The sequence below is a fragment of the Schistocerca serialis genome, chromosome 6 (assembly GCF_023864345.2).
Source record: "Schistocerca serialis cubense isolate TAMUIC-IGC-003099 chromosome 6, iqSchSeri2.2, whole genome shotgun sequence".
Lineage (NCBI taxonomy): Eukaryota > Metazoa > Arthropoda > Insecta > Orthoptera > Acrididae > Schistocerca > Schistocerca serialis.
Window position 1 is genome coordinate 368,754,115 of NC_064643.1, and position 25,098 is coordinate 368,779,212.

The window sequence follows — 25,098 nt, forward strand, 5'->3', positions numbered from 1 at the left end:
TGACGTCAGGTGGCGCGAGGGGGCGGCGCCAAATTTGAAACCGCCGCTCCCTCCTCCCTACAAGCGTCAAGCCTCCGTCTCTGCTTCCTTTCGATATCCAAAGTCCGACCCCAGGCCTTACTAAGTTCGCACCCCTGGCCTTTGTTAAAAATTTTGCTGTGTATTCTCATCTCAGCCGCCTACTTTGTAAGGGAGCCACAATATGTTGACGCATGATACGAGACTCTGTGTTTTCAAACTGTATTTTGTGTCCGTTTTCGAGGCGATGCTCTTGTGCGAATTGTCTGATCTATATAGATGCTGCCTCTTTCGCAGTAGACATCATACAGACGAGGCACACAGTGAGCTATGCCGTCTTTAAAAGGGCGCAGCATATGTCGCATCTTGGGGGTGGGCAGGAACACTTGTCTCAACCCATGTCTCTGCAGCACACGTCCTAACCTGCTGCTCGTTGCCCCACAGTATGGATGGAAAACAGGCGACTTGAGCTCTTCTGCCGAATCGCAAAGCGTCATTCTTCGGTGGCACTGAAAGAGTTTACAATGTTTGTCTTGCTATAACCATTCTCTCTGGACATACGTCTCAAGTGCAACAAGTCAAAATGTAGGTGTCTTCGTCAGAAATAACATATCCTCTGTGTATTAACGTGTTCAGGACCACTTTATTGTGTACAGGGTGGTGAAAACTATCGGTGTTTAATTAACGATCGGTGTGTGAATATTTTATTCAGACATGCCGCCGCGTAAGACTCCAAGGACACATCCTAAGGAAATGTAATTCACCCACAAAAGAGACAGCTTACAGAACTCTCTTCGACCATTTCTTTTGTTCAACTGCCTAGGAACGCGACTAAGTAGAGAGGTGATTCAAAGACGTTTGGTAACATTTGCCAGTGGCAGACCCTGCAAGAGAGGCGTTTTGCATGACGGTGCGCTTTACTGTTAAAATTTCGAGAACATGCGTTCCAGAAGAGACAGGCAGTATGCTTCTTCCTCGGATGTACAGGGGGATAGTTAATGAACTACATGAAATAAAATCGTCATAACTTCTGAGCAGTTTGCGTCAGGACGTTCAAACTGCACTGTTGGCCGCGGGGCATGACTGGAATAAGTACACGCATGTACGGTTTAGTTTAACGACGAAGTCCACCTTCGTTTGGATAGGTTCGTCAATATGTAAATTGGCGCATTTGGGTGACTGAGGCCGGCCACTGTGGCCGAGCGGTTCTAGGCGCTTCAGTCTGGAACCGCGCGACCGCTGCGGTCTCAGGTTCGAATCCTGCCTCGGGCATGGATGTGTGTGAGGTCCTTAGATTAATTCGGTTTATGTAGTTCTAAGTTCTAGGGGACTGATGACCTCAGATGTTAAGTCCCATAGTACTCAGAGCCGTTTGAACCGATTTCGTTTGGATCACTGAGAATCCGCATTTCGCGGTAGAGAAGTCCCCTCACCCTAAGCGGGTGGCTGGGTGGTGTGCAATGTCCAGTCACGGAATAATCGGTGCGATATTCCTTGATGGCACGGTGACTACCGAACGGTACGTGAAGGTTTTGGAAGATGATTTCATCCACATTATGCAAAGTGAACCTGATTTCTACAGGATATGGTTCATGGAAGACGGAGCTCGACCCCATCGAAGCAGGAGAGTATTTTATGTCCTGTAGGAACACTTTGGGGACCGCATTCTGGGTCTGGGGTACCCAGAGGCCACTGTCACGGGCCTCGATTGGCCGCCATATTCTCCGGATCTGAACACGTGCGACTGCTTTTTGCGGGGCTGTATTAAAGACAAGGTGTACGGCAATAACCCAAAAACCATTGCTCGGCTGGAAACAGCCATTCAGGAGGCCATCGACAGCTCCGATTTTCCGACACTTTGGCGGGTCATACAGAATTTCGCTATTCGTCTGCACCACATCATCGCCAATGATGGCAGTCATAGAGAACATGTGATAACCTAAATTCTAATATCTGTAGTGACGTTTACATGTCGAATAAAGTATGTGCACCCCGTAGTATGTAACTAATTTACGGTTTTTCTTCCGTATAGTTCAATAATTGTCTTCCTGTATATCTTACAAAATACCATGACGGTAGAAACACAGAAATTTCGGCTAATACAGAATGTTATGCACAGTCCTTCCCAGATACCATTCGTGAATGGAACAGGGCAGAAGGGAAATGATAATGATCTCAGAAGTACCCTCCACCGTACACCGAAATGTGGTACCTGTATGTGGACGTAGATCTAGGCCTCAAGAAACTGTCTGTCGCACCATGACGTGAGACATTTACATGAGAATATCCAAGATCACTTCCTCTTTCCCACCCACCCACCCACACATACACACACGTCTAAAAGGGAATTATTTTTTGTGAAAGGAATTTGATCTTTCACTGCATCATTAGTTCTCCATCTTATTCTTACATTTATTACCCTGCAGATATAGTGTGTTATGTAGCTGGCAGTGTGCACGCTCTTATACATTCGGTGGTTTCTTTTTCTCGCAGCCATGGGCGGTGCCGACGAAACTGTACGAGGTTCTCGAGAGGACGCGGTTCCGCTACTGGCTGGTGACCGTCGTGTGGTCAGTGATGTGCGTGCTCGGCGCCTCGCACTGGTACTTCGTGCCGCTCCTCAAAGGAGATGATTCACTGCGATACGACGCGTGGTACCCATTCGACAGCCAACAGCCAACTATTAAGAAGGTCTGTTCGTTAGATTACCAAAATATTGCTTCCAGTCAACTGAAAATCCGGCTTTGCATAGTTCACGGTTGTGTATTCGCAAATAACGTGTAATAAAGAGCTATGATTAAGGTTATAAGATCATAAGCTATGATGTTTGTCATCTTCCTTAAAACAGCACACTTGTAGCTTTTGATACACGCCTGGCTGTAGCCTGACGTTTCATTCTTATTATGCACATGTATTAATTTGGTATTGTGATATGCAGATTTTCTTTTTGATGGTGTAATGTACACTGAGCTGACAAAAGTCATAGGATACCTCCTAACATCGGTCGGATCTCCTTTTGCCTGGTTCAGTGTAGCAACTCGACGTGGCATGGACTCCACAAGTCGTTGGCAATTTCCTACAGAAATATCGTGCTATGCTGCCACTGTAGCCGTCCATAATTGCGAAAATGTTGCCATTGGAGGGTTTCGTATACGTACTGACCTCTCGATTATGTCCCATAAATGTTTGATGAGATACAAGTCGGGGGATCTGAGTGGCCCCACCACTCGCTCCAACTGTCCACAATGTTCTGCAACCCAATTGCAAACGACTGTGATCCGTTGGCATGGTGCATTGCCCTCCACAAAAATTCCATCATTGTTTGAGAACATCAAGGCCATCAATGGCTGCAAATGGTCTCCAAGTAGCCGAACACAACCATTTCTAGTAAATGATCGGTTCACTTGGGTCAGAGAACGCAACACATTCCACGTAAACATAGTCCGCGCCATTATGGAACCCCCACCAGCCTGTACAGTGTCGTGTTAACAACTTGGGGCCATGGCTTCGTGTGGCCTGCATCACGCTCGAACCCTACCATCGCTCTCACCAACTGAAATCGGAACTCATCAGACCAGGGCACAGTTTCCAGTCGTCTAGGGTCCAGGCGATGTTGTGCTGTTGCAAAGACGCTCGCGCCGGTCCACAGTCCATTAACGTCACATTTTGTCGCACTGTCCTAACGCATACGTTCATCGCACCTCCCACATTGGTTTCTGCGGTTATTTCACGCAGTGTTGCTTTTCTGTTAGCACTGGTAACCTACACAAAGCCGCTGCTGTCGGTCTTTAAATGAAGGCCGTCGGCCACGGTGTTGTCCATGGTGAGAGTTAATGCCTGGTATACTCGGCATGCTCTTCAAATTGTGGATCTCGGAATATTGAATTCGCTAACGATTTCCGAAATGGAATGTCCCATTCGTCTAGATCCAACTACCATTCCGCGTTCAAAGTCTGTTAATTCCCGTCATGCGTGCGCAATCACGTCGGAAACCTTTTCACTTGAATCACATGAGTACAAATGACAGGTCCGGCACTGCACTGTCCTTTTGTACCTTGCGTACGCAATACCACCGCCATCTGTGTGCCTGTGTATCGCTATCCCATGACCTTTGTCTCCTCAGTGTAAGTGTAATTAGGGACTTGATTCGTATGGGGAAGAAATAATGATTTATGGGGTCACTGATCCATATTTACTAATTTTCTAATGTACGAGTATGTTTCAATTGTGAATCTACACTCCTGGAAATTGAAATAAGAACACCGTGAATTCATTGTCCCAGGAAGGGGAAACTTTATTGACACATTCCTGGGGTCAGATACATCACATGATCACACTGACAGAACCACAGGCACATAGACAAAGGCAACAGAGCATGCACAATGTCGGCACTAGTACAGTGTATATCCACCTTTCGCAGCAATGCAGGCTGCTATTCTCCCATGGAGACGATCGTAGAGATGCTGGATGTAGTCCTGTGGAACGGCTTGCCATGCCATTTCCACCTGGCGCCTCAGTTGCACCAGCGTTCGTGCTGGACGTGCAGACCGCGTGAGACAACGCTTCATCCAGTCCCAAACATGCTCAATGGGGGACAGGTCCGGAGATCTTGCTGGCCAGGGTAGTTGGCTTACACCTTCTAGAGCACGTTGGGTGGCACGGGATACATGCGGACGTGCATTGTCCTGTTGGAACAGCAAGTTCCCTTGCCGGTCTAGGAATGGTAGAACGATGGGTTCGATGACGGTTTGGATGTACCGTGCACTATTCAGTGTCCCCTCGACGATCACCAGTGGTGTACGGCTAGTGTAGGAGATCGCTCCCCACACCATGATGCCGGGTGTTGGCCCTGTGTGCCTCGGTCGTATGCAGTCCTGATTGTGGCGCTCATCTGCACGGCGCCAAACACGCATACGACCATCATTGGCACCAAGGCAGAAGCGACTCTCATCGCTGAAGACGACACGTCTCCATTCGTCCCTCCATTCACGCCTGTCGCGACACCACTGGAGGCGGGCTGCACGATGTTGGGGCGTGAGCGGAAGACGGCCTAACGGTGTGCGGGACCGTAGCCCAGCTTCATGGAGACGGTTGCGAATGGTCCTCGCCGATACCCCAGGAGCAACAGTGTCCCTAATTTGCTGGGAAGTGGCGGTGCGGTCCCCTACGGCACTGCGTAGGATCCTACGGTCTTGGCGTGCATCCGTGCGTCGCTGCGGTCCGGTCCCAGGTCGACGGGCACGTGCACCTTCCGCCGACCACTGGCGACAACATCGATGTACTGTGGAGACCTCACGCCCCACGTGTTGAGCAATTCGGCGGTACGTCCACCCGGCCTCCCGCATGCCCACTATACGCCCTCGCTCAAAGTCCGTCAACTGCACATACGGTTCACGTCCACGCTGTCGCGGTATGCTACCAGTGTTAAAGACGGCGATGGAGCTCCGTATGCCACGGCAAACTGGCTGACACTGACGGCGGCGGTGCACAAATGCTGCGCAGCTAGCGCCATTCGACGGCCAACACCGCGGTTCCTGGTGTGTCCGCTGTGCCGTGCGTGTGATCATTGCTTGTACAGCCCTCTCGCAGTGTCCGGAGCAAGTATGGTGGGTCTGACACACCGGTGTCAATGTGTTCTTTTTTCCATTTCCAGGAGTGTATATGTGGTTAGTGGGAAGAACAGCCGAGCCGTGGCCAAGGGTTCCATTAGCACGGCCCGAGAGGACGTGAGGTCAGGCCATCAGGAACAGACTGGAACCCAGACTTTTGTGTGGCCGTGGCCGACTGTCGTTTCGTCCCATTCATTCAGGTGGGCAGGCAGCTAGCGCCGTTTCAGAGGATTAAATTTTGCCATATACTGGAGGTGCCTGGTCGACGAGGTCCTACTTGCAGCCTATAGCACATTCTCGAGGCAGCAACAGTTATCTATACAGCGTCTTCCGACTGCCAGTGAACACACACATACTGGATGGGGACGAGCAGACGTCAGGCTGTTAACAGTGAGCAGCTCTGGCCGACCAGCTGCGATATGATTATTTCATAACATGGGAAGTGCATAACATCACAGATAAGGGCCAAGTTTGTAGTATGTCGACGCACTGCTGGCGTCGCTATTAAAAATCAGTCCACGTGGAGCTCTAGAGGGAAAACCAGGCTACTTGTTTAGACGAGGGTTCCCATTGGCCAAGGTAGAGACTATCATTTAGATTGGCTTACGTATAATTTTGGTGATTTTGGGAGGGCAGAAGCGGCAGAGTGCAAGTTTTAGAGTGATTCGCGTTCTGGTTTTAGTTTCAGTCATATTCTTCTTCGTTTCAGAAGTCATTCGGATTTTGAAGCTATTCGTATTGTGACTATGATCCTTATTCTCTTCGCACTCTGATTCTGGGAGGGGCATTGGGGACGTTCGCAAGTTTAGATTCGTGGAGAGGCAATCGTCAGAGACTGGACAGATGTGAAACGGCCCTTGGCAGCCCATCACCTGCTGCAGCCCACACACCGCCAGCTGATCTCCGCAAGTGTAAGTTCATGCAGCAATGAGGGCAGTCAGCAGTGCTCACGAGGCAATAGGCGTGGTTTGTCGTCTCACGTAAAGTTGGATCGATCATGCTTTGTACAGTAATCTCTTGGCCATGACTTTGCTGAGTTTTCATGCAGGCTTGACTGCCCCCTCCCACTACTTATGCAACCCCACATTTCAGTTCAGTTTTTTACCAGAGTACTCTTCACCCCTTCATGATCTACCCATCCCAAGTTAACATTATAAATGTAAGTACTCCCACAGGTTCAGCTTCCGTCTACCACTCATCTCCTGCACAAGAAATAACTTGATTAGCTATCTCATGTTGCGTGTTGGTTTGCATTCTGTTAACTTCGTCAATAAATTGTGATGATTACGAATTTCTGTTTAATTACAACAGACAACAACCTCCTCCGCTACATTCACAATGTCCGAGCGAGGTGGAGCAGTGGTCAACACACTGGACTCGCATTCTGGAGGACGACGGTTCAAACTTCATTCTGGTCATCCAGATTTAGATTTCCCACTATTTCCCTAAATCGCTTCAACCAAATGCCGGTATGCTTCTTTTGAAGAGAACACGGCCAATTTCTTTCCGCGACCTTCCGTCATCCGAACTTATACTTCATCTCTAATGACCTCACTGTCGACGGCTATTAAACTCTAACCTTCCTTTTTTTACACTCATTATTGTTAATTTTATACAAGACAAACAGCTGTGATTCATTTTTCAGGGCCACCCATCCATTCCGTTTCCCTGTACATCTCTCATTTCCATACGTACGAGTCGAAGAGGATCAATCTGCGTATCGAGAGGGAAGCTCGGCGCAGATCACTGGCTGGTTCCACGAAGGCGTAGCCTTAACCCTGGTGGCGCTTTCCACTTTCTAACGCTATAGATTGTGTAAAACTAGTATCAGGTTTCAGCGACGAGGAGACGTGATAGAATGGCAGAACGAAGCTCTCATGTTTGCACACAGCCTTGAGCATATTGTGAAAGAAGTTGCCTGGTTGCCGATGCGGTCTGCCCAACGTGTCTGCAAGCAATGGTGTACCATTCGCAGGCAAGTAACATATCGTAAAAATAGTGATCGCAAAAAGATTTTAACCGACAGACTGTAGGTGACTGTCACGCCTTCTCAATGACAATCAGTTTCAAATCCGATAGGAATTCCTAAATGCGGCTCCATTTGAACCAGTGCCTGAACGAACACTGCGAAGGGAACGCCATTCATTCGATTCATGAAAGTCATTCATCACAGTGGCACATAAAACTGCACATGTTCAATGGACATACAACACGAAATGGACAGTAAGTGACAGGAGGCTTGTAATGTGGTCCGGCATATCATATTTTGCATCCTATCAAATGGCATACGGCGTCCAGTATACCGAAGGCCCAATTAGGCGTTTAACCTGCAGTGTGTGGAGGGTGTTGTGGATGTAAGAGGCGGTTCTTTGACGTTTTCGGAATGTTTTTCGTACCACGAGTTTGGCCCACTCATTCAGGTTACTTTGAACATGAATCAGGGTTTTTTCAACGTTCTCGTCGAGTAAGTATCGCCTTTACTTCTATCGTTTCATGCTAAGTATGCTGTGGGCACTTCCGTCTTCCAAGCTGACTACAGTTGTCTTACAGAGCAGCATTCAAACGTTCAACACTTTGCGATTACTCATGCACTATACTGCACCTAGACTGATCCACAGGCTCACTAATTTTAATGCCACAGAAAATGACATATCGACTTTTTGTTTCTGTCTTGGGCGGCTGGTCCCGGCGGAGGTTCGAGTTCTCCCTCGGGCATGAGTGTGTGTGTTTGTCCTTAGGATAATTTAGGTTAAGTAGTGTGTAACATTAGGGACTGATGACCTTAGCAGTTAAGTCCCATAAGATTTCACACACATTTGAACATTTTTTTTCTGTCTTGTGATCTTCGGCCGACGTTGTTTAACGATTTTGCTGACGTTTCGCCTGAACAAATGGCTGACATTGTCACAGGCTCACTCTCCAGTCCGCCACCAACAATGGAGGGTGATAGAAACCAACAGACAATACATAAACAAGTGGCCTTGAAAGCCTCAATAGTCACACAGAAAATCCCGCACGGGATTACCCGAGCGGTCTGAGACGCTGTGTGGCTGGTCCCGACGGAGGTTCGAGTCCTCCATCGGGCATGGGTGTGTGTGTTTGTCCCTAGGATAATTTAGGTTAAGTAGTGTGTAAGCTTAGGGACTGATGACCTTAGCAGCTAAGTCCTATAATATTTCACACACATTTGAACGTTTTTTGAACACAGAAAATTTTGCGGTCTACTTGGTACAGCTTGTGAAACGTTGCAGTCAACATCCTTGCAGTTTGGTAGAGCTGTGGGATTTAATCATCAGGAGTGGCTTCAGCTGGGTACCGAATTCTTGAAGAAATCTGTGGACCCTCTTCCTCGTCGAATTGGGGCCATTATCTAGGGTCGAGGCGGGGTTACATGGCATCAGCATGGTGCCTTTCGTGGTGATGAAGTTTAGTCCAGTGACTTTGATGTAACCCCATGAATGTCTGGGTGGTTAGAGTCAAACAGTAATATTGTAGCGGTGAATAGTGAACCGAATTGGCTGTCGGCTTAAAGAAGAAACTATTTTTAACGCTAAATTGGCTCTGTTGTTAATTACGCTTCTGGTTCTTCTGTGAGATTGCCGATGCAATACTGGCCACTAAGTGCGAGTGTGTGCCGTTCTTCCGTAGCCAAACCCACTGTTTTTAACCGCATTTTATTCTGTCTCAAACACCGCCTCCGTCTGAGATATCGCTCATAGGCCTTACAAATACGCAAATTATCACACTGAAGTCTGGATCTCTTCAGACACTGTAAATTCCGTGTCAGAGGTACTCCTTTAAAGACTTTACTAAGCGTTCTGATTACTTCGTTCTAGAAGATCTGCAGTTTACTCGTCGACTCGGTGGAACAGGGAATCAACAGTCTGACAGGGTCGGTCTTAACCAAACATATACGAAAACCAACAACAACATACGGATAAACTATAGCATGGTAAAAAAGACACACATGGAAATAGGGATATAGTTCGAAGCAGGACTCGTCACCGAAGACAATTCCAGGCCGAGGACGTGTCTGGAGACGCCTCAGACAGCGGTGGGATACCAACCTGACTGTCGCTCATCATATGGCCCGACAATTAGTCTAGAGCGCCATTTTGTTTCATAGCAGAACCCCTTTGGTTAGATTCCGCGGCATCCGTACAGCACAATGGTTAATCGACGTTATTCTACGCCCCGTTTTGTTTCCCTTCGTGGCAAGCCATCCTGGGCATATATTTCAGCAAGATAATGCCTCCCGCATACGGATAGTTTCTGCTGCATTGCTTCGTGTTTGCCACATCCTACTTCTCCCAGCAAAGTCGCTGGATCTCTTCCCAATTGAGAACGTTTGGAGCATTATGGACAGGATCCTCCAACCATCTCGGGATTTTGTCGGCCTAACGCGCCAGTTGAACAGAATCTGATACGATATCCCTCAGGACAACCAACAACTCTATCGATCAGTGCCAAGCCAGGTAAATGCTTCTATAAGAGCCAGAGGTAGACCAACGCGCGATTTACTTCCTCAATTTTTGAAGCTCTTTCTCTTGACCAAATCAGCCAATGGCTGAAATCGTTATCATTTGTTCGCTCATACATGTACACCGCATCTACCGATTTCCGTCTCATTTGTTTAATTCCTTCGTGGTGCGTCTTTTTGTGTGTGTGTGTATTTATCTTTAAAAAATAGGGGGTGTACTGGTACATTATATTTTATGTATAATTGTCGAGCCATTCTTATCGGTATACAGGATGATTCTCATTAACATTTAAAAACATCCGAAGCGACGTAGAAGCTGCTGCGAGAGGTAATTTAATATAAGACAGAGGGTTCATGCCATTGAGGAGGGCCCTCGACCTGGGTAGTTCGAGCAGCATTGTTGGCCATAATGCTCCGGTGGTGTAAAGGTTAGAACTTCTGACGAATAAGCAAGAAGACCCGGGTTCGTGTCCGGCCGTGGCACAAATTATGATTCAATTCCTCTGCTTCCACGAGATAAAGCTTAGCGAATTAAATGTCTCGGGGAAAATGTAATTATTAGGTCTATAAGACAGAGGGACCGCATATGTCAGGAAATACCACAAACATGGATGAGAAAAGTTGAACATGTGACGTCACCGGATGACGTACCTCGCCACACGTGCAGCGGTTGGGTTTGTTGACCCTACACTCGCCGGTAGGACGCAGTGCTACACACTGCTGCAGAACGGAGCAAAATGGAACACCTTTTGTAAACGTGATCTCTTGTAAACGTAGAATTTAAAAATATTATTGTTCTCGCTATAAGCAACCAAAACTTGTTTTATTTTATGTTTCTTTCCCTTTATCCCTTCTTTTTTTGTTTATTGACATTATTTAGTAAACGAACCATGGGTCATGTACTGGTAAGGACGAAATTCGGAAGCTTATACTCGTTTACTTGTGACCCAATACGGTAATTTTTGTTGTAATGTACTTTGCAATAAACCAACGGAGACGAGAGACTGGTAAGTAAATAATAAATATTACCTTAATGTAAACAGGTAACTATCTAACGCAATGAAAAAAATACAGGCTGCCAGACGCAAGATTGGACCCTGAGCTTCACACCCTGAAGTCGCACACGTCTGCCCGTAGCCACACAGAGGTGAATACTTTGACTTAGGGTGGGGTGGGTACGACAGACCGATAGCCTCAACCACTTCACGTGCGGCGATACACGTCATCTGGTGACGTCACATGTTCAACATCTGTCAGCCACTTTCGGATTAGTTCGAAACATTTGTGGCCCCATGTGTCTTACATTAAATTAATTGCCTCAGCGTCATCTACGTCGTTTCGGTGCTTTTTAACGTTAATAAGAATCACCTTGTCTAGTAGTAGAAGTCTATCCAAGCTGAAAATATCATAAATTTCAAAACATAATACCACATTTGTAATACCATTATAATAAAGTGTTTATAAAACTACTGCAGGCAACCAGGGAACAGGTGACGTAAACTGATAACGTTACAGAGGAAATACCATGTTAGATTTAACATTTTGTAGATATCATCTTGTCTCGAGGCAGGCACTTGCTGGTGAAAGTTAATGGTGTGGTTGCCACGACGGCCTTTACAGATGGTGTACTGGATGCAGTATGCATGCTCCATGTACTCGGTGATGATCCTCTGCTTCTTCGACTGCCTGCTCATGTGGCTGCAGCAGCTGCTGTGCATACAGCTACGCTATCTTGCCGGCAACTTGCGAGAACTCTCTCGCAGCGACGGGGCGCTCAACGTCGATCGCCGTCAGACGTTGGCAGTTTGCATCTCACACCACGAGCACATTCTGAGGTATGCAAAAATGTTCTTCAAACAGCTGATGGTGGCTGACAAACAAACTCTTTAAACCACTGTGGATTAACGGAGATCGGCGGTACATCACTCAATGAGATGAAAAAGGTGAGCATCAACAGGGCGGCGTAGAATAAGGTTTTATTACTATCATGATAGTAAAAGATAGATGTGTTCCGGAGTGGAGCGATCCTGATGTGGGTTTCTTTATGTGCGTCATTATGAGATGCAGCCACAGGTATAGACATCCGCTGTTAACCCGCCCATGCTTGCCCAACAGGCAGGCAAGCTGCCACAGAATATCAGTAGAATGAGCAGACTGCTTTACTCTCATCCAAGTCAAGTTACGACCAACCAAAGCCGGCTAAATGGATCTTGCTTTCCTGCCCGACATCCCACTGTGTTATTTTTTAATTTTCTTTGTTGTAATTCCATTCCCCTGCCCCATTTGGGCAGGGGAGGGCTGGGAGCGGCACAGTCCACTGCTCTTTAACCAAATGGCTTTACAAAAATACAGAAGGGGGACTCTTACATAAAATGGGGGACATAAAAAATACAGTAAATGGAGATGATGGGAGTTAAAATATACAATAATACGGGGACAGCACTGGGGGACAGTTAAAGAATTGACATAAAGTTAAAATAACACAGCTGGTAATTCCTTGTGCACTTAAAATCACTGGAGGCAAATACAAGTTAAAAGTCGGCCACAGGATAAAAATCACACAGAGCAAGACACTTAAGAAAACCATTGGAAACGACGAAGCACTCATGAAGAATAAAAACCGCTGGCATGGACCTGCTGAGGGATTGGAGCGTGGAGACAAGGGAAAAAGAGGGGAAGAGGGTGTGGGGGGGGCTGGGGGGGTGGGAGGAAGAGGAAAAAAGGGTGGGCAGGAGGCACACCAAGAGGCAGGAGATGGGAGGTGCCGGAGATGAATAGTGGAGACAAGGCAGGAGGGAGTGCAGAGACACAGAACAGGGGGCATGGGAGAGGGTGGTGGTGGTGGGGGAGGGGGAAAACCGCTCCGGGGAAGGGAAGGGAAGGGGGGGGGGAGAGGGAGCCCTGAGGAATAGGGGGGAGGAAGGTGGGGTCAGAGTTGGTAGGAGGGGTAGATGTCAGATCGAAGCTCATCATCCGGGAGGGATCCCACTGTGTTATGCTACGTAGCAGTTTATTCTGATTGCTTCCATTATAGCATTATGAGTAGGGTTCGGAAATTGATGGAGAGTCCTTTTTTAACACAATGTAATGAAACAAGGCTCAATATAATATACAGGGTGTATAAAAAAGAATCATCCGATTTTTAAACAATCTTAACTATTCTGTTACTTGAGATATGTGCATGAACAACATACTGTTGGAAAGAGCTAACACTCGAGTATTACATGGTACCCACTAGGTAACAGCAGTGTGTGCACACTTCAGTTCTAGTAAAAATGGTGTCAGGACAACAGAAAGCATTTTGTGTTCTACAGTTCGGGTCAGTAATAACTGTTCAGAGTGACTTTAATACTAGGAACGGTGTGGATCCTCTTACAGCATAGCGCGTTAGACGATGGCATGAATAATTCCGAGAAATAGGTTGTTTGAGGAAAGGCAAATCACCGCGCCATCCCCCGAGTGTCTGACACACACGTTCGAACGTATCTGCCATAGTTTGTCGAGGAGTCCGCAGAAATCTGTTCGCCATGCAGCTCGACAGCTCAACATGCCCCTGACGTCCATGTTGTGTGTGTTGCGTCGATGTTGTCAGATGAAACCTTGCAAAATTCAGCCACTGCAAGCTCTTCATGAAGGTGACAAACAATAACGTGTGGAGTACTGTAATTTCGTTCTTGGCAAGATGACGGATGACAGTTTTCTTCCATGCTTAGTGTTTAGTGACGAGGCAAGATTCAATTTAAATGGAAAGGTGAATCGTCATGATGTGCAAATATGGGATATGGAACAACCTCATGAAGTTGAACAACATAAGTCGGACTCTCCAAAATTTAATGAATTTTGTACAGTTTCATGGGAAAAGGTGTATGGTCCATTTTTCTTGTTACAAGAAGCACATATCTCGATATGCTTGAGAACTTTCTTTTCCCACCGTTGGAGACTGATCCGAATGATTTCGTTTACCAACGGGATGGGATGCTGCCACACTGGCATCTGGCAGTGCGGGAATTTTTAAATCAAAGGGTTACTGAGCGATGGATCGGTCGCACTGGACCAAATTATTCAGCCTTACATTACTGGCCTCCACGGTCATCGAACCTGACTGTATGTGATTATTTCTTGTGGGGGTTTATGTGCCTCCTTTACCGACAACAATGAATCAACTGAGACATCGCATAACAGGAGCTGTGGAAACTGTATCTCAAGGCATGCAGGTTGCAGTGTGAAAACAATTTCAATATCGCACGGACATATGCTGTGCATCTAAAGAGGAGTGTAAAACAAAATTTATTGTACATGTTTTTTACTTTCAGAAATAAAGATGTGCCAAATCTGATGATTCTTTTTGATACGCCCTGTATATTCATTTCGGGTCATTTTAGGCCAGAAAATGGTAGATATTTTCTTTTTTTCCTTTTCTGCGTGTTTCGGTCTTATTTATTTATTTATTTATTTTAGATATGAACAGTTTTCTCTGCAACGTCAGCTTCATTCGACTGATACTGGCTGTTCTCAGTTCGAAGCATCATCAGGTGGCCTCTTAATACGTATGTTTTCTATAATAAGCAGAACCATCTCTGAAAATCAAGATCCTTTCCACCTAAGAACTTCAACAAGGTTATTATATAGCAACGCCAACTTAAATAAGGTTTTGGAAGATTAGTTCCTGTAATCTTAGTGTGTTTCAGCCAAACATGACTCCACTTATACCAGTTTTAATTACTTTTCTATGATGTGTATTGAGGGTTCATTGAATTCATTCTACGTAGCCTAAATAGCTCATTCTGAATCCCCCAAACGTATTTTAGCAAATACAAAGTTCGTTTTTCATATTACGTTAGTTTAAAAAGTAAATGTCTGTAAGAAGAAGTTTCTCATTCGTATTAAGCTTTCTTCGCGCTATGTTGCACACCACTAGAATGGGGTTTTAATGTCCCATGAGCGACATTTCTTTTTTCTATTTCAGTCAGTGTTTGCGCTAAATTTAGAAGACCTGTACACCGCTAAATGATATGAAGTCCCCAGCATAGGTTTCCACACATTTGTCAGCCTTTGTCCTCTTTCAAAATATTTTTGGAGTGAAGAAACTGCTGGTGAAATTTACGGACATGTCGTAGCGTACTCGAGGTTTCCAAATGAGTGTTTATTGACTTCTTACATAATCTACATTGCGAGACACCCACCAAATTATTTCAAGCTGGCTCATAACCACACCTCCACTGTTGGACTTGGGCTCCGTTTCATGACTAGTATATATTCCCCAATTTTTAATTTCTCCTCTATTCCCCTTAAGTTTGATGTTTTAATTTTGTTGCTCCCACCGTTACGATAACTGAGCTTTAGCGAAACTACCTACGCAAATATATACCTGACTAATCACGTTGGATTGATGGCGCAACCTGTTATCAGGTGCAGGTGGCTGAACGGATCCCCAAAACTTGCCCGTCTTGCGGAAACCCAAGTTGGCCTGCCTTGACCACTGTGGTCCAGTACACATGTATTTTTGTGTTCGACACGTTCAGCTGTTTTAATGGTTGCGGCGGAGATAGAGGTACACCTTTAGATGTAGTTTTTCGTCGACTGAATGAAAGTTTAATCCCTATGTGGGGTACAGTGGCCACTCCCGTACTGCTTCAAAGCCAGGCTAAAGAGGGACAATGGTAGCCAACTGGGTAGCTTTTCCCTCCTTTCCTTAACAGTATTACGGATCACACTGGGAATGTGTTGGCCGAGTATGTAGTTGTAACGATCTTTAGACATAACCAAAAATAAAAAAAATAAAAGAATGCTTAAGAATGTCAAAAGACGTCACCTACGCCTGGGGTACATAAAATTCCGTGTAGTTGTGGGCGTGTGTACACTGGAACCACACAAAGAAGAATTAATACTCACATAGTCAAGCACAAAAGGAACCACTGTCTGGGGCAAAGTGTCAAACTGGGCGTAGCGGAACACACTTCCCGAGATGGAAACTGTGAAATAAAATTCTCCAGCATTTTAGCAATGACAGGGCTTTATGATGTTACTTTGGTGTGGAACTACATTCATATAAAAGTTTTTGAAAGATATAACCGCCATTTGACTGTACAACAGGTTTTATGCCACAACCTAAATTTTGGCCTTCGATTATGAAGTGTTACAAGTACCAACAGTCGCTAGACATAACTGTAACACAAGTCATTGACAATTTTTTTTTTTTTTTTTGCTTTGTTGATTTCGATTCTCCCCCAGAGGGGGGCGAGGGGGGCTGGCAGCAACGTAATATGCCGCTCTACAGCCTACAGAAGTGTTAAAAACATAATGTGAAGATATCAAGATAGTAAAAACAGTCCAAGGTTACCAGTAAACGTGCGATGTTGCATCGGAAACAACTACGAGACTCTGAGGACTGGTTCCATGAACAGCAGTCTGCAACGTTACTCGATTTTACGGAAGTTGGCATGGCGAAAACGTGTGAAATGAAAATATAAAAACAAAGGGTCGGTGATGCTGATTTAAAACTCATAGTAATTAGACAGGTACAATTTAAAACACGCAGCGACAGTGTAGTTTCTGTTTGCAAGAGCTAAAACACACACACACACACACACACACACACACACACACACACACACACACACACACAGCAGGTAGTATGGTGTCTGTTTGCAGCGCTGACAGGGGACGCACAACACTGAAGAGACACTTACAATAGCTCTATAGAGGAGACACAGTGGCAGATGGGGGTGGGAGGGAGGGGGGAGAACCCAGAGCGATGAGAGTAAAAAGGGGGGAGGAAAGGAAAGAAGGGGGAGGCGATGGAGGGAGAGGACACAGGGAAAGGGGGGGCAGGGTGGAAGCGAGAAAGAGTGGGGAAGGCAGTGAAGGGGAAGAAAAAGGACCTGGGGGGGAAGGGAGGGAATGGAGTCAAGGAGTGGGGAGGTGAAGAAAAAACAGGATGGAAAGGGGAGAAAGGACAGAGGGAGGCTGGAAGGGGGAGGTGAGGATCAGAGTTGATAGGAGGGATAAATGGAAGGAGAGAGGACATCATCTGGGAGGGGGAGTTGACGGAAGCCACCTGAGGAAAACTGATGTGACGGAAGCCACCTAGGGACAGCTTATGTAGGGTATAGAGGTGGAGGGTAGGGGGGACACAATGGTGAAGGTGTGGGAGTGGGCAGGGGTTGGAGAGAAGAGGAGAGAAGCAACCAGTGGATGGGGGGGGGATAAAGTCTGTGGGAGGTGTAGAGGATGTGGATGTGTTCGAGGAAAAGGAACACATGGGGGAAAGGAATCAGGTCATAGAGGATCCGTGTGGGGAATGGGAGGCATATACAGAAGGCGAGGTGGAGTGCATAATGCTTGATGATCTGGAGAGACTTACAGAATTTTGGAGGGGGGGGGGGGTGGTTGGATATCCAGGTAGGACTGGCATAACAGAGGATGGGGTGGAGGATGGTAGAGGGGTTCAACCCTCATGTCCAGCCAGAGAAGAGTTTAAGGAGACAGAGGTGGTTGTGGGCTTTGATTTGGATAGATCTGAGATGAGGGATCCAGGTGAGATGATGGTCAATGGTGAGTCCATGGGGTGGAGGGGGGAAAGGGAGAGATGGACAGGAAGAACACAGATGTAAGGGAAAAATCAAGGAGCCCGGAGGAGCGAGTGGTGCGACATACGATGATTGCCTGCTCGTCAAAATACTTTTTTTTTCCTTTATTGGGGGGGCTGGCAGCAACTGAGTACACCGCTCTTCAGTCTACAGAATTCGTTTTAAAAAAATGAAGATAATAAATAATAACAGAAGGCGATAAAATCACTGACTTAAATGGTAAAATGGCGGAAAATTGTGGAACTTAACACACAAAACAAAGGGTTGGAGATGCTAATAAAATACACAGGAAGCAGACAGGTAAAATAATAGACAGACATATAGTCTGGTTTCTCTTCGCAAGAGATATAAAAATCACACCCAGTGACTACAAGATTTCTGTTTTCAACACTTTGGAAAGATGCACCAACACTGAACATTCATTTGAACACTGCACTAAAAAGTTGGCACAGATATGACACACCACAGCTGAGGGCAGATGGCGGGACCTGGATAGATGATGGGAAAGAAAAGGGGGGAAGGAGAGGAAAAACGAGGTGGGGGGAGGGGGGGGGAAGTAGCTGATGGAGGACAAGGACTCAGAAGATGGGGTGGGGGGGGGGTTGGGCTGATCCGAAATTGAGTGGGGAAAGGCAGAGGAGGGGAATGCAGAAGGACAGGGGGAGGAGGAGAGAAGGGAGGAAGAGAGAGGGCATGTGGGGAAAAACAGGATGGAAAGGGGAGAAGAGGGAGCCCAGTGAAAGGACAGAGGAAAGGAGGGGGAGAGAAGGATCAGAGTTGATAGGAGGGATAAACGGAGGGAGAGAGGGCATCATCCGGGAGGGGGAGTTGATGGAAGCCACCTTGGGAAAGGAGATTAAGGGTGTAGAGATGGAGGCAGGGGGCAGGGTTTGGAGAGGAGAGGATAGGAGCAACGAGGGAATTAGGGTGATCAAGGCGGCGGGAGGTGTAGAGTATGTGGATATGTTCGAGGAATAGGAGCAGATGGGGGAAAGGAATCAGGTTGTAGAGGATCTGTGTGGGGGGCAGGAGGTGTATACGGAAGGTGAGGCGGAATGCATGGCACTCAAGGATCTGGAGGGACTTATAGAATTTGGGGGGAGGGGGGTGGATATCCAGGCGGGACTGGCATAACAGTGGATGGGACGGATTAAGGATATGTCGGTGTGGAGGATGGTAGAGGAGTTCACCCCCATATCTGGCCAGAGAGGAGTTTGAGGAGTTGGAGGCAGTTGTGGGCTTTGGTTTGGTTGGAGTGGAGATGAGGGATTCAGGTGAGATGAGGTGAGGTGAAGGATGGGAAGAGCCGGACAGGATGGGCGCAGATGGTAAGGGAGAAATCCAGGAGCCGGAAGGAGCGAGTGGTACGACCTACAATGATTGCCTGGGTCTTGGAAGGATTGATTTTAAGGAGTCACTGGTTACACTCTTCAAAATATGTGTCTGCGGTTACATAAACCAATTTTGTTAAAAGCAAATAAGAGAACATTTGTGTAATAGGCGAATATAACGGCAATTAACATGATTTCTTCACCTTGTATCGTTGTGGAATGAAATAGATTACCAAATCACAGGTTTCAAGCTTCGCTACAGTGTCAAGATTGTGGAATAAAACCTTTTGTACGGTGAAATGACGGGTGTATCTTTCAAAAACAATGATTTGTCATGCGCGCAAGTTCAGTGGTGTCATCAAAATGTCTAACAGGAAAGAAGAGGGGGTTAAGTTAAATAACATATGGAAGCCGACTTTGCACCAACTGAATGACGATTGATAGCTTTTAATCGAGAACTATGGCGTCAGCCAAAGATAATCCAGCATTCGGTATCGTGTGACCAATGACGCTGCCTTCTATACAGCTCTGCAAATCCTGGACCCCCCTAGTCGTCCATGCACTGCCGTTGTACCTCAGAAGATGTCTCTCGTAGTCGGAGACAGAACATCAGGAAATAGTTTTGTGCATCGACTGCTGCCTCTCAGCTAACTGGAAACTTCCCCACATTCCCTATTCGCTGAACATATAGAGTGCATAAGGGCAGTTTCGCTGTCAGCATTTCTGGGAAACTAACAGACTCTGCTGAGGCAATGATCTTACTTGGTATCTGGGTCACAACGAATTATAACTGAATAATACAATAAAATAATGTATAAGGAAGTGCCACAGTGGATGTTCCGACGTGACACGGAATAACGGGACTTTATTTGTAATTCTGTGGCAGAAGCGAACTTAATTATTGCAGACCATAAATATTTTGAGACCAAAGAACTTGACACGAGTGAACTGCGACATCCAGACTGCGAAACTGATGGAATATTATTCAAATGCTCCTACACCCAAAGCTGTGTTTATGAGAGAGTGCTAGCTTGCTGGAAACAGTCCCTTGCGCAACCTTTGGATAGTGTAAAGAACATGTGTGAATGTGGAAAATTACCGCCATGCACAGATGATCCCCATATCATCGTTTTGAATGACATGTCTTCGACGTTGGAACAATGAGATTAGCGAGGTGGCTCCATTCAGTTTAGAAAGCCCCGCGCACGTGGTAGGTATCCATTCGCCGTATAGAGGACGGGGATCATCGAAACTGCAGAATGGTCCATCAGTATGAACTACAATGACGTTGTGGACTCTCACCAAGCTGGTTTCCAGCAACAGCCGCTCATCTCACTGACGCTGTTCCCGCACAGTACTGTTAAGCAAAGTGGTAAGAATGCTTCCTCAGGGAACATCACACATTGCTACATCCCAGTCACCGGTAGGAACTATGTAACCAGTGGAACCTCGCACCGGCATTCTCTGCCTGATTCAGTGGTGAGTGTCAAAAATTTATGTAGCATGAAAGGGTGCCGAACAAGGCCCACAGGCCTGAGTAGGTATCGTTGCGCTTCAGCGTAGCCATCTTGTCTCAGAAACAAAATGCACGCTTAAAACACAAAAAGACTAGATCACATTCCTAGATTCACAGGAAAACGGCGACCAAGACATTCCACAAGTTATATCAAACTGACATTGCGCTGTAAGGAAAGATACGTCATCAACAAGTCTCGTCTATGTTACATCCTGAAATGGAAGCGGAACAATTCGAGGACGAAGGGAAAACAAAGCAAACAAAATTTTTAAAAGTTATAGTGGTAAAGAGTGAATGAGTTCAAAGTCCCACATCTTTTATATATTCACCACAAGAACATCCAGTCCGTCGAACAATGCGACACCACTCTTATACGACAAGAAGCCATATAGATGAAAGGTGCAGAATGATTATCCAAATCACTTCCATAAAACTTAAGAAACGAACAGATGTTCAAACGCGTAGTAATATTCATTTCTGTGGGGATGTATATGGAAGAGAAAAGCTCTGTCCGATTCCCAAGAGTTTTACTATAAGATTGCTTCGGATGAATTTATATAAAATATATGAATATTAATAAAAACGTTATTTGCTTTGGCATTCCAAATCGATTGCGTACCTATGATGTGATTTATAGAACAAATCTTTAAATTATGTTTTTTATCATTAAATGAATTATCTGTCGGTGTCTGGTAGAACATGATAAAAACGTTAAAAAGGAAAACACTTCCTATCATTCTATAGAATTATGTATTTTTGGTCGCGAACAAGATACAAAAATGACAAAGTGGTTACATAGGAAAAAAATTTCAATAATTCCATTAACTAAAAAGAGTGTCAACAAAGTTTTATGTGGAAATAAATTCAACAAATGTTGAGAAATCGGATAAATTTTCACTTTGAGTTTAGTATTTGTAACGAAAACTTCATTTAACAAAGGTAAAAAGGGACATTGAGTCTGATCATTTATGTAAAAGTATTATATCTGGAACCAACAGCCGCATGACAGTTAATACGAATCATCTTGCCCCTGCATTACATGGATCATTCAGATTACATAAAGATGGTGTTCCAATACGCTCGACAGTGTCATCATTATCTGCTCGATGTTACCTGCTAACGAAAGAGCCTTATTATATCATTAAAAACAAAATCAATTTTAAATCTTTCGTATCAAAAATTCTGCGGCTCTTCTTGAAAAAATTAAAGATATGAAATCCCACTCAGTTCCAAAGTAGTATCGTTTGATGTCAAACTGAGCACTATGGGACTCAACTGCTGTGGTCATAAGTCCCCTAGAACTTAGAACTACTTAAACCTAACCAACCTAAGGACATCACACACATCCATGCCCGAGGCAGGATTCAAACCTGCGACCGTAGCGGTCGTGCGGTTCCAGACTGTAGCGCCTTTAACCGCTCGGCCACTCCGGCCGGCTCGTTTGATGTCACTAGCTTCTTTAAAAATGAATCTGATGAATCTATAAACATATTAACAGATATTTTTCACAAATACAAGGTAAATCCTATAGAATTAAATGATATACTCGATGCTACTCAACAGTGTTTAAAAACAATTACTTTCAGTTTTAAAACAATTATTACAGTCAGTCTGATGGCCTAGCTAAGGGTTCACCTCTTAGTCCTATACTATCTGAAATTTTCATGGGCAGTTTTGAACAAATTTTCTTACAGATAAACCCACTGAACTGTGAAATTAAGTAGTGGTTCAGATATGTCGATGATGTGCTGTGTTTGTGGATCGGTATCACTAGACAATTAGACCCATTACTACAACATTTAACCTCACAACTTCAAAAAATTCAATTTACAATGTAGCTGGTAGGCTCCTCTACAAATTACTTGGACCTTAAAAGTAGGTATCAGCGCAAGAGGACACGTATCCACACAGCCACAAACATGCAGCTTTCCATTCAATTGCGTTTCCCCTCATATCTGTTCCATTGTCCAAATAAGCTTTTCAAATGTAACTACAAACATTAAACAAATCGCTTCCAGGAATGCCTTTAGCTGTGTCCTGTTTGATAATATTAAACGAAAAAAAAAAAAACGGATAAAATTACAACACATCTGTACGCTGGCCAACAACAGTCACACAGTAGTTACAAATCCCGTCCCGGTGCAAAATTCCATATACTGGCAACACTTTAGACAATCTTGCATAAAAGTTAGTCTCGCAACTACAGATCTGAATTTTATAATACGAATAACATATCATAATTTTTATTCAAAAGTAAAGACAAGTTGCAACCCTTTTCACAGAGTGTGTATAAAATCACTTGCAGACAGTGTGAAAAAGTGTATATTGGTCTATCTGGTAGAGCTTTGGCAATTAGTCTACGTGAACATGAGAGAAGCTAGCGATTAGGTAAGAAAGAATCGACCTTTGCTGATCATCTTTTAGCAGAAAACCACTTATATTATGTAGAACGTGAAGTTTTGCATTCTGTCAACAAAAGCAGAGAGAAAACTGGAAATATTGGAAATCAACAAACATATGACGGAGAATGTCAGTCTGCTGTTGAACGCTCAGACTCAGTTTCAATTTTGTCCTCTGTTACACTAAGTTTTCGTTACAAATTCTAGATTCAAAATGTAAATTTACCTTACTTCTCAGCATTTGTGAAATGTAGCTCCACAAAAAAACTTTTTACCCGCTTTTCAGGAAACATAATTTTCTAAATATTTTGGTTTGTACATAATTTGTCATTTTTGTATCTCCTGTTCAACTAATATCTGTGTAAGTTGCACATCACGTTTATCTGTATTTGTGACATTCAGTTCTCACCTGAAGTGGCCTGAGAAGCCGAAAACCGGTTCGCGACCACATAAATAAAATTTTGGAGAATATCAGGAAGTGTTTTCCTTTGTAATATTATGATTTTTTATATACAAGATTCGTAAATTATATAGACATATGCAGCCATGTTGTCGGAGTTATCAAAATAATTGTACATAAAAACCAGCAGAAGCAGAATAAAACCCCAGTTTCAAAATTTTCAGTAATTAAAAGTTGTATTTTAAAACACGAATATAGAAAATAGCAAGAACTGTTAGGTTTCAGTAATTAATATTGTAATAAGATGTTTAGTTGAGTAAGTTCTTGTTTGGTGCCAACATTGTCAAAACATGTAGTAAATATACAGTGAGTATTCGGGCTAGAAATCATACGCAAGTACAGAATGACGTGTCCAGTGGTAAGCAATACGTAAACAGGAGGTAAATTGGTGCAATTTTAAAAAATTAATTCATACTAAATGTACTCAAAGAACTTGTTTATCGAGATTATTATGACCAGATTAGACTTCGTCTTACCCTAATTAAGTGGATGGGAAGCAGCAGAAGTAAGAACAAAGAAAACTGATATCAACACATTATAAAGATCACTAGTAGGTGATTTCAGTTGTCCTTTCATTTTCGTGTGTTCTTGTACCATGTGCGGCCGCGCGGGGTAGCCGCGCCGTCTTAGGCGTCTTGTCACGGTCTGCGCGGCTTCCCCCCCCCCCCCCCCCCCTTCCCCCATCGGAGGTTCGAGTCCTCCCTCAAGAACGAGTGCATGTGTTGTCCTTAGCGTAAGTTAAAGTTAGAATAAGTAGTGCGTAAGCTTAGGGAGCGATGACCTCCTCAGTTCGGTCCCATGAGACCTTACCACAAATTTACAAAAATATAACATGTGCCTCACATTCTATGAAATTCGAAACAGTGAATTAGTTGTGTTTTGCAGCCTCGTCAGTTCAGAGAATGCGTAGGTTACAAGGGTACCTCAACAGTAGCGGAAACGCAATATTTCATTTTACCTCGCTGAACGTTAGGACATCCAAAAGAATAATACCACGGGACTTCAGAATATACGTTACACATTCTTATGGTATGTCAAGTGGTTTTTATTGAATACTGCTCCACAATTCAGTTTAGTCACCAAGTATGTGGAAATAACGCTCCATACACCAGAATTCTACAGTGAATCTGTGTGCAATTTAGACATATTGGCCACATCATCCTGTCCAGCGTACTTGACTTTCGGAGTGCGTTACCAGTTTTCCGCGCCATTTCAGCCAAACGCTCTGACGCATCTGTTATCCGTACCAAATCCTAACTGCATCTACAGGAAACCCGGAACATGTCCTGTGCCCTCTTCAAACAATACAGCACTGTTGTTGCGCAATAGTATTAGCGTTAGGCGACATGTGCACCTAACACAGTTTTTGAATTCCCCATGTGGAATAAACGACAAACGAGGAATTTTGAACGATTATAAAAGAAGAGAGGTGTTGGTAAAATATGGCTTCAGGTTTTGAGGATCAGCCAATGTGGCGATGTCTGAAGAAGTACATGGTAAGACTTTTAAAGAAAGGGAAACAGTGAAATTTATAGAACGAGTTATTGAGGTTTCTGGTGGTTCTAAAATTATAGGTGTGATGCTATTGAAAGATTTATCATTCGTACGAATAAACGAAGACTCGATGAAAAAAATCAAATGATTGACAGCAAATTCACTACAATTACATACGTTACATAGTGACGATAAAAACATG

At 44.7% G+C, this 25,098-nt stretch overlaps 1 protein-coding gene across 1 annotated transcript in view; it reads left to right on the top strand.

Annotated features, from left to right (window-relative positions):
* Window positions 1-25,098, top strand: part of LOC126484876 (uncharacterized) — a 199,396-nt gene that overhangs the window by 19,667 nt on the left and 154,631 nt on the right. The window contains exons 2-3 of the mRNA XM_050108472.1: window positions 2,512-2,709; window positions 11,728-11,942. Of these exons, the coding sequence (XP_049964429.1) occupies window positions 2,512-2,709; window positions 11,728-11,942 (413 nt within the window). The remainder of the gene's footprint in view (window positions 1-2,511; window positions 2,710-11,727; window positions 11,943-25,098) is intronic.